This window comes from Monodelphis domestica, chromosome 1 (assembly GCF_027887165.1).
Source record: "Monodelphis domestica isolate mMonDom1 chromosome 1, mMonDom1.pri, whole genome shotgun sequence".
NCBI lineage: Eukaryota > Metazoa > Chordata > Mammalia > Didelphimorphia > Didelphidae > Monodelphis > Monodelphis domestica.
In genome coordinates, this window is record NC_077227.1 from 8,312,492 (window position 1) to 8,322,727 (window position 10,236).

Genomic DNA, 10,236 nt, shown 5'->3' on the forward strand with positions numbered 1-10,236 from the left:
GGAATCCTGACTCTGGATGGACACAGACGCATGGGGTAGCCCCAGTGACTAGGCTGCCCAGTGTAGGTTGGCAGCCTTTTCAGGCTGGACTTTTTCTGTGGCCAGATGAGGAGGGGAAGGGAGCAAGGGGGAAGAAGAGGGGAGGAGAAAGAGGGAGAAGGGGAGGATGAGGGGGAGGAGACGGAGGGGGGAGAAAAAGATGAGGGGGAGGAAGGAGGAGAGGGAGAGGAAGGGGGAGGGGGATAGTGGGGAAGGGAAGAAGAGGAGGGGGGAGGAAGTTAGGGGAGGGAAGAGAAGAGAGGGGAGGAGGAGAGAAAAGGGGGAGGAAGGAGAGGAGGAGGGAGAGAGGAGGGAGGAAAAGGAGGCGGGGAGGGGGAGGGAATAGGAGGAGGAAGGGGAGGACTTCCTTCAGCCAGGGAGCCACATCATCCCGCCGGGTGCCCCCCGTGGGGGCGGGAGAGGAGGCGGATCGGGGGGTTGGCCAGCGCGCCTGGCGGCCCACCCAGTTCATAGGCGCGGGGGCGGGGCCTTTAGACAGCCTTCTCTAGGACCCCGCGGACCCCGCTCCCGACCGCCACGGCCGCTAATTTGTTCCATTGTCCGGAGGCCCGGCCGGGCGGCTCAGCGTGGAGCGCTGGGCTGGGCTGGGCGGGGGCGGGGCCAAGCGCCCTCCCCACCCCCCACCTCCCCCTCCGGGCCGGCCGCTGCCTGGGTCCCCGCCCCCGTTCCCGCTGCCCCCACTCCCCGCCCCGGGACAGAGCCGGCCGGCTGGGATGCGGGCGGCCGCCTGGGCTCTCCCCTGATCGTCCCCGCACCCCATGGCGCTGCCCTCCTGCTGAGCCCGACCATGGGCCAGCTGTCTCGGGCGCCTGGTCCTCGGACCCGGAGCCAGAGTCCGCGCGGGTCAGCGCCACAGCCGCTAGAGCCGCCGCCACCGCCGCCGCTATTGCCGCCGCTGTTGCTGCTGCTGCTGCTCCCGGCGGCCTTCGCAGCCCAAGGTAAGCCCCTGGGGACCAGCTGCAGCTGCCGCCCCTCGCCGGCCACCGGGTAGCGGCCTCACGCCGGCTGGGCGCCCGTTGTGCCCTCCCCTGCCGCGTTGGCTCCGCCGTTCCCATCAAGTTTCTTCTTGCAAACTTTCTTCTGGAGCAGCGGCCCCGGAACTCTCCGCGCCCGCGATCCCGGTACCGCCTCCGAGGTGCAGCGCCGCTGGGTCCACGCTGCCTGCCTGGACTCAGTCCGGGGCGGGTGGGGATGCGGAGAGATTCACCTCATCAATTGATTCATGGGGAAACTGAGGCTCGGGGCAGAGACTTGCCAGGGATGCACGGGTAGCAGGGGGTGGGGCCGGGATTACTCTCTGCTCCCCTAGGTGGACTGACCTCATTTTCCACACAGAGGGGCTGGGCTCAAATGCCCTCCGTGAGGGGCGCTGGACTTGTGACTCCACTTACCGGACCAATCATAAGGCTGGGCTCCAATCCCTGCTTTGGTACGTTACTAGAGGGAAGTATTCTGCCCCCTCTGGCCTCAGTTTTCCCAACTGTAAAATGGGGATGGGGAAAAGAAATGACTTCTAAGTTTCCTCCCGTGGGAGCGCCGTCTGAGCTCCAGTTTGCCCCTCCATAAAATAAGGAGCTCCGTCAGCCTCGGGCAGCTCCTGGCCAGCTCCAGATCGATTCCCCTGTTGTTAGGAGGCTCGGGAGGTAGTGAAGAGGCTCCACTCTGGGCACCCCCACCCATCTCTCCTGAGACTTCCACACCTCCAGAGTTTGCGAGTGGAGCTGGCCAGGCCTGGGGGGAGGGAGCATGTCAGCGAGGGTTGGGGTGTAGCGACTGGGTGTAGAGCCCCGCCACCCCCCCTGAAGGGACCTAGTCCTGCCAGACTGGTGAGGGCCTCTATCCCTCTGATACCAGGCCAGCAGCCACAGTGGCACAGGATAGGGGGGCATCCAAGCCCTGCTAGCACAGCCTTGGTCCCGATAGCTCCCTGCCAGCCAGCCGGGACTGCCCCCCCCCACTTCCTCCTCTGCCTCCCAGGGATCCCCTTCTGAAGCCCCTTTTCATTTCATTGTTCCTCCTTCCTTCCTTTCCTCCCTCCCTCCCTTCCCTCCCTCTTTCCTTCCTTTCTTCCTTCCCTCTTTCCCTCCTTTCTTCCCTCCTTCCTTTCTATCAGTCAGTCACTCAGCAATCATTCATTTACTGTAACCCTCAGTCCCATCCTCCTCCTTTCCTCCCTCCCTCCCTGCTTCCCCAGAGAGTGGACCCCCAAAGCCTTAGGCTGCTGGAGTTCCCTGTATTGAGGGCAGCACAGGATGGTCTCTGTGCAGAGTCTTTGATTAGCTCCCTTTGGCTCTGAGGCTTCTGACCCTTTTGTCCCTGGCCAAGTCACCTTGACCTCCTCGGACCTCAGTTTCCTCCTTGGAAAAGGAGGAAGGAACAAGTATTTCTGTGGTAGACACTGTGCCACAGCCTTTGTTGAGCACTTTTTAAGCATTATCTCCTTTGATCTCACAACGCCTCTGGGAAGTGGGTACAATTATTACAGAGGTGAGGAAATGGGCAAAGAAGGGTCACGGGACTTGTCCAGGGTCTCTCAGTTAGTAAGAATCAGAGACTAGATTTGAACTCAGGTTTTCCTGGCCTTCCTAAGACCCCTTTCAGCTCTGGGAATCCAGATTTCAAAACTCCTCAGTGAGGGATCTTCCCTCTTGTTGGGTCTCTGTTTCCCCCAGGATAAAAGATGGCTGTGATCTCAGCTCCAGCTCTATGGTCTCCATGTGTCCTCACAGCACAAGACTGCCTGGCCTCTCCTTGGCTAAGGGGCCCCTTCTGGCCCAGGGCGCGCTCTGGCTTTAGCCCCTCAGCCTCCCACGCCTCCCATCCCTCACTAGGCTCACATCTCTCTGCCCAGAGGTGCTGGTCTTGCTTGGAAGATGCTTTTTTTTTTTTTTAAGGATTTTTGAAACTTGCATTGCAGCCTTCCATTGGCTCGAATGCTCAAGTGCTTCTTGGACTGTCTTCCTTCCCATTGGCCTCTGGCTTCCCTCATTTCTGTTCGAAGTTCCCAAACTTCCTCTTATGAAGAAAGGGCCATGATAGTCCTTCTCAGCTCTCTCCAGGACCTGCCCAAAGAGCCCTGAACCAAAGACCTATCTGACTCCCACCTCTGCTGGGCTACTTTGGCCACAGCTCCTCTCCTCTAAGTGCCTCAGTTTCTTTATCTGTAAATTGGGGGGAAATGAGTAAACTAGATGTGTCCAAGGCTTCTCCAGCCCCAGATTTCAGGGCACTTTTTGGAGCAGCTTGGAGGGAGTGTGGGAGAAATCCTAGGATTGGCACTAAAAGATCTTTGTTCAGGTCCTGTCTGTGTGACCTTGGGCACATCACCTAACCCACTGATTCCTCATCTGTGAAAGGAATAGGCTGGGCTGGATGGCCCCTTGAGTCCATGGTCTGCTCTTACCCAAGAACTCAACCTGGAGCTCATTTGTGGAGAGCCCTGAATGCCTGGGGGGAAGTGGAAAAGAATTCTGGGACAGGCCTAGGGCTTCCAGGAGTGAACTTGGTGCAAAGGACCAGCCAGCCCCCTCCCCGCCCTCCCCCCCATGCAGCAGGTGCCTCTTAGAAAGACCCAGCTTTCAAAGTGACCTGATGAAATGAGTGCCACTAGGGGTGCCGTCTGTCCATCCATCCACCAACCATGGCAGTGTGTCTGTGTGTCTGTTTGTGTGTGTGTGTGTGTGTGTGTGTGTGTGTGTGTGTGTGAGAGAGAGAGAGAGAGACACACACATGCACAGAGAAATAAAGACAGAGTGGATCAGAGAGATGCACGTTCCTAGAGGAGCTCCTAGACCCCGTGAGAAAGGAGCTACTAGCTCTTGAACCTTGAAGGAACCGTCCTTCAGGGGACTCGGCCACAGGCACTTGAAAAATTAATGTACTTGGGAAGGGATCCCATTGGGAGGAAGATGTCTTGTGGGAATTTGCCCTTGAAGAGTTTTCTGAGAAATGACTTTCCAGCCAGCCAGAATGGGAAATCACCCCAAACTCAGCATCCTCTTGGACTCTGGCCCTTTGGACTTTGCCCTCTGTGTGCACAGCAGTATGGGACAGAGGAAACAGGCTCTGGTGGCATGGAACTTGACTTTGAATCCCTGCCCAGCACTTACTAACTGCCCATCGAACCTTTGGCAAAACTGTCCCTAGCCTCAGTTTCTCTGCCTGTAAAATGAAGGGATGGACAGATCATCTCTCAGGTTCCTTCTAGTTTTAAATCTGATCCGAAGGAAGAAGCTGGAATGAACCTTAGGGTTCATCTAGTCCAACCTTCTTCAACCCCTGAGGTCTAGAACAGAGAAGACATTGGCCAAGAGGTCCCCTGCAAGCAGCTCCTGTACTAAAGAGTTCCTCTCATGGGAAACACTTGGTAGAACCCCAGAGGGTCCTCACTGTATCCTTTTGTCCACAGCATTTAAAGAATGCACCTCTTTCCTAGAGTTCTTTTGGTTTTTTCCTCCTCCTTCTATTCTTCTTCCTCCTCCTTCTCCTTTTTCTCCTCCTTTTCCTCCTCCTTCTTTTCTTCCTCCTCCACCTCCCCTTTCTTCTTCTCTTTCTCCTTTTCTTCTTCCTCTCTCTCCCTCTCTTATTCCTCCTGTCCTCCTCCTCCTCTTCCTTCTCTTCTTCCTCCTCCTCCTTCTCTTCTTCCTCTCCCTCCTCTTCTTCCTTCTGTTCCTCCTCCTTCTTCTCTTCCTCCTCCTCCTTTTCTTCTTCCTCCTCCTCTTCTTCTGCAGCTGCTGCTATAGATAGGTAGACAGCTGGGTTTCTAAAATACATCTTCTCTATAAAGGTCAGGCACTCAGCTGCCCCATGTCGGGGACATTTGTCCTCCAGTCAAGTCTCAGAGATGAAGTGAGGATCCAAACACCCCCTGGGCATTTTTTATTTTCATGCTCCACCTTGAAAGAAACAGTGGCCTGGCCAGCTATTGAACTTGGAACCCAGAAGCAGGCTTCAGTCTTGTTTCTGGCACCCACCAGCTCTAGGGACCCTGGACAAGTGAGTGAACTTGTGGGAGCCCCTAAGTGACTCTTACGATGAAAATGATCTCCAGAGAGATAGCGGTTTATTGATGGTAGCAGTTCCTTGATTAGGCCAGCATCCTAACCCATGAAGTGACATGAGGCAATGGCCCCCTGGATGACCAGAGGCCTGGGAGCTTGGTCAGGCGGCTCAATAAAGGGAGTCGGTCTTGGAGGGGTCCATCATCACCACATCCAGCCCTCCCCATCCCCATGGACCCAGGGGAAGGACCTTCTCCCCAAATTCTGTTGGTCCTCCTGGGGATTCTGAAGGACAAAGAAAATTCAAAAAGCAGAGGCCTGGGCAGGATCTCTGGCTGATCCCACACCCAGGAGTACCCAGTGATTCTCCTTGACCTACAGAACCAGGGCCTTTCTGCACCAGGGCCCCAGGCTAAGGATTCCTTCAGAGTATGGGAAGGAAATTCTCCCCTAGGTGTGCACTCATGGAGCTCAGGCTTTGCAGAATGTTAAGACCCCAATACAAGCGGCTCTACTCCAGAAGATCCCATGACTTGGCTAATAAAGGGGAGCAAAAAAGGGCACCCCGGGAGGCCAGAGGGGAGAGTCACTGATGGGGAATGGGGGAGGGCCCTTGGGAGGGAACCCACACTCCTAAGTGCCCTGAACCAGATTAAAAGGAAAGTGGGAACTGTTTAATGAAAGAAAGAAAAATTCAGCATAGCACAGATGATGCTGGTATATCATCTTCGAAGTCGATACGCAGCCTGCAGGGATCTTGGTGAGGTCTGTGGCCCTGTTTCCATCTGAGTTTGAAACCACTGCTCGAAGGCCCTACGGAACTGTGGAAAGACAGTGGATTATTTTTTAAACCTTTTCTTTCGTCTTAGAAGTAGTACTGGATGTGGGCATGTATAACCCAGTGGAATTGCTTGTCAATCCTGGGAGCAGGGAGGGAAGAGAGGGGGGAGACAACATGAGTCATGTAACCGTGGGGAAAAAATAAAATACATATTGTATGTTGGTTCTAAGGCAATAGAAGTGGTAAGGGCTAGGCAATGGGGGGTGAAGTGACTTACCCAGGGTCACACAGCTAGGAAGTATCTGAGGCCACATGTGAATCCAGGACCTTCTGTCTCTAGGCCTGGCTTTCAATCCACTGAACCAGCTGGCTGACCCCAGACAATTTATTACTGTTAAAACATGTAGCAACAGAGGAGGGGGAGGAAGATATCTGTGTACATATCCATTTCTTCAGAGGAAGGAAAATCTTTCTATTGAGTCACTTAATGAGCGATTAGACATTATTGGGACCTTCTCATAAAAATCATTTTCCTTCCTGTATCCGAGTCCCAGAAGCTTATGAGTCCTTTAGCTAAATGTTCCTGCCTCATCAGTCATTCATGAAGACCGTGGAAAGGAAATTAGACTTACAGTTTGTGGGGGAAGGGGCCAACTGGGAGTGGTAGTTGGGTCTTGTGACTAGCACTTCCTTCCTGCCTGGAGTGGCAGTGGGGTCTTGTGACTAGCACTTCCTTCCTGCCGGGTGGGTCTTGCTTCCTGATGTTGGAGGAGAGAGGAACTTGTTCAGCCTGTCTGGAGTGGCATGCTCTTCTTGGTTCAGCCCGAAGATTCAGGCCCATTCATCTCTGAAGATCAGACCTTGTTGCTTTCTGTGTACTGCTAAGATTCTGAATTAGAACAACAGGAGTAGACAGGAGTGGGAGAACCCTCTGCCAGCCTCTGGGGCCTGGCCTCAGGTCTGAAGCTGAGGAAAACTCCAATCCCAACTAGTTATTAAACTTTATATTATTTGAATATGCAGTCAGATACGTGGACTATCTTTTCTGATCATAGAGGGAGCTGAACTTCAGCTCAATCATTCCAGGACAAAGAGTCCTTATCGGACCCCTGCGCCTTCCTCTCAGCAGGGGGCATCTCCCTCCCTTGCCTCACCTAGCACTATTCCCTCTCTCTCCTTACCCCTATACAAATCTTCCATTATCCCCCATTTTTCCAATCCTATTTCCTTTCCCAAATAAATATTACAAGACAAGACCAGCAGGTGGGGGCCATGTTTTCAAATGTTCCTCTTAGAGGCAGCGTCTGATCTGGATGTTCTGTGGCTGCTCTCCCTCTGGAGTCCCGCTGACCAGTCCCTCTCCATCAGTTCTCCCCGGGCCCGCCTGAGAAAGGGAAAATGCTCGCATGGGCTTTGAACATCTCAGGAAGGGTTTCCTGTGAGTGACCAGACCAGGCTTTTCAAAGAGCTTGTCTTGGCGACGTGATGCCCAGTGTCGGCCCCAAAGGGCTGCTGAGAGGAAGCTACTTTGGGGGACGGTCCGATTCCGAGCCACCAACTCAGGGTGCCTTTGAAAGGAAGATTCAGACAGCTTTGCTTTGTAGAGACCGAATCCCTGCTCCAGATGAAAGCTGACCCTCTGACTGACTTGTACGTGCACTATTTCCCTCCTTAACCAACTCCCATGGACGAGGCACCATTTTCCTCCTTTGGGAACTGACGGCTTTTTCATTCCTTGCGTTACTCTTTCTGCCCAGCTTGTCTCCCCATCACCCCGCCATGTCATGTCATTTCCTTTCCAGCCCACCCATGGTTTATTGCATTTGAATAAGTCATTCGTTCAGCAAACATTTGTTAAATGCCACTTGTTTGCAGAGCACCAAGTTAGATGAGGGGGAAGATAGCCTTTCAGTAAGACACGCTGCCTGCCCTCAGACAGCTTATGGTCCAGAAGGAAAAGAAGACCCAGAAGACTATGTGATACAGTATCAAGAGGCGGGAATTAGAGCATTGAGAGCTGGAGGGGTGCTTAGAGATCGTTTAGTCTGTCTCCCTCATTGAACAGAGGATAGATCTGAGGCATGATTTAGCCAAGGCTACACAAGTAGTAAGTGAGAGTGGTGGGATTTGAGCCAACGTCCTCTGATTCCAAAGCTCATACTTCTCTTTTTTTATCTACTTCATTGTGATATGACATTGTTTTGGGGGTCAGAGGGCCTTGACCCAAACTCTGGCTCTGCCGCTTACTGATGGAAGGCAACACAGTACAGTAGAAAGAGAGTTGTACTTTGAGTCACAGGCTCTGAATTCAAATTCTGGTCCTGCTACTTCCTGGGTGAACATGCATGAGTCAATTCACTTTTTGGGGCTAAGTGTCCTCATCTCCAAATTGAGGGGGTTGAACTAGGGGATCGCTAAGGTCCCTGCAAGTTCCAAATGTCTGACCTCTGCTTTGAGAATTTGTTTTCAATATGGCGCCGGTAAGTGTGGTGGATGTTACATTTGATTTAAGCAGAGCTAGTTGTGGAATACAGAGATGTCCTTGTGAAATGCCAGTGGAGGTAAAATGAATTTCTGTAACTCACTGAGCCCCTTTGTCCCCAAATCCTGGGCTTTCTCCATCCCAGAGCTGCTACCCGACAGCTGGCTTTCCTGCAGGTCCAGCTAATCTCTGCCATGGCAGCTGCAGGGGTGAGCTAGGCTGAGAATAGCCTGTTCTGGGGAGAGGACGCAAGGATCAGGGTCCGTGGGGAGAGGGAGCTAGAAACAGCTGGAGAAGGAATCTGCCAGGCAGAGGTTGGTCGGACGTGATTAATGGGGTCCTCCTGGCAACCCTTCCAATCCCCCTCTGGTGCCTCACTGAGTATTGAGGTGACTCTCCAGCTCAGAGGTTCCACCAGCTCCAGCTGGCCCTACAAGGTGAGAGAGACAACCAAGATGGCCCCAGGCAGGGGTTGGCTGGCTGGCTGACTGCTGGCGGTGGAAGCCCAACCTCACCTCATCAGGAAGGTCCCACCACAGAGTAACCATAAAGGGATGGATCTTTTGGCCACAGCGAGGAGACCGGGAAGCTTTGGAGCAAGACTAGGGAGAAAGAAAATAGTGAGAACAAGAAAACCCAGAATCATTTTGTGGTTTGCAAGGCCCTTTCCGTTTGATACCCACACCAAATAGGTGACTCAGGGATTAGAGCTCTCAAGCTAGAGGCAGGAAGACAAGAGTTCGAATCCTGTCTCACATACTAGCTATGTGATGCTGGTCAAGCCACTTCTCTATGAGCCTCAGCTTCCTCATTTGTAAAATGGAGATAATAATAGCACCTATCTCTCAGGGTTTTTGTGAGGCTCAAATGAGAAAATATTGGTAAAGCTTCAAGCAGGATAGAAATGCTAACCCATTATTATTCCCATTTTAGAGCTAAGGAAACTGAGGCAGACAAAAGGTGAGGTGCTTTTCCAGGATTACATGGCTAATTGGGGTTGGAAGCAGAATTTGAACCCATGTTTTTCTGATTCTTGGGACAGCTAGGTGGCACAGTGGATGAGAGTGCTGGGCTTGGAGTTGGGAAGGCTTATCTTAGTAGCTGGATGACCTTGGGTAATTCACTAAACCCTGTTTGCCTCAGTTTCCTGCCTCATAAAATGAGCTAGAAAAGGAAATGGCAAACCTCTCCCATGTCTCTGCCAAGACAATCCCAAATTGGGGGGAGAGAAGAAGAGGTCCCAGAGAGTCAGACACAATTGACAAAGCCCGAACCACCCGGCAACTCCAGCCGGGTGCACTGTTGTAGCCACTGCACGGCACAGAACTGGCTCCTGCTTCTTTCTCCCCCGACTCCTGGGCACACCAGGGATGGAAACCTTCTCTAAACCCCTTTGTCATTTGTTAGATTCACGTAATAATGACATCTGGGCTCCTTGGTGGCCCAGCCTCTCTGGCTCAAATAGGCAGAGACTTCCATTTCCCTTTGGGTCCAGGAGGATCTTAACTAGGGTTTGGGCCTGGGCTATGGAGATTTAGGGGGCAGCATGAGGGGAGGAGACGTCTTCTCCCTGGCCCCATGGCCCCAGGGTGCAGAGCTGGGGGGAATAGAGGCTACTTTGGGGTCAACATCAGGAAGAGCTTCCCAATGGACAGAACTGGCCCGGAGTGGATTGGCTTGGCTTGGGAGGTACTAAGATCCTTTTCCCTGCAGGCCAGCAAGGGAACACTGGCCAATCCTGGCTCCGGAATCATGAACAGGTGGCCCTGTCTCTGAGAGCCGTGGCAGCCTTGCCCGGGTCCCTTCAAGTGAGAGCGCCCGCCATCTCTGTGGTCCCAAGGCTGATGCCGTTACGCTGTTCAATAGTCATCTGTTGGGTTTCTTTCTGCCTTGAGCTTTTCTTCCCCTTTTCT

At 53.3% G+C, this 10,236-nt stretch overlaps 1 protein-coding gene across 2 annotated transcripts in view; it reads left to right on the plus strand.

Annotated features, from left to right (window-relative positions):
• The first annotated feature begins 728 nt into the window (after nucleotides 1–728).
• The window catches only part of ADAM12 (ADAM metallopeptidase domain 12), a 354,303-nt gene continuing 344,795 nt past the window's right edge, over nucleotides 729–10,236 (plus strand). The window contains exon 1 of one of the 2 annotated variants that reach the window (XM_007478237.2): nucleotides 729–998. In XM_007478237.2, coding sequence (XP_007478299.2) covers nucleotides 848–998 — 151 coding nt within the window. In that variant the 5' untranslated portion in view covers nucleotides 729–847. The remainder of the gene's footprint in view (nucleotides 999–10,236) is intronic. The other variant, XM_007478236.2, reaches the window with a different exon arrangement.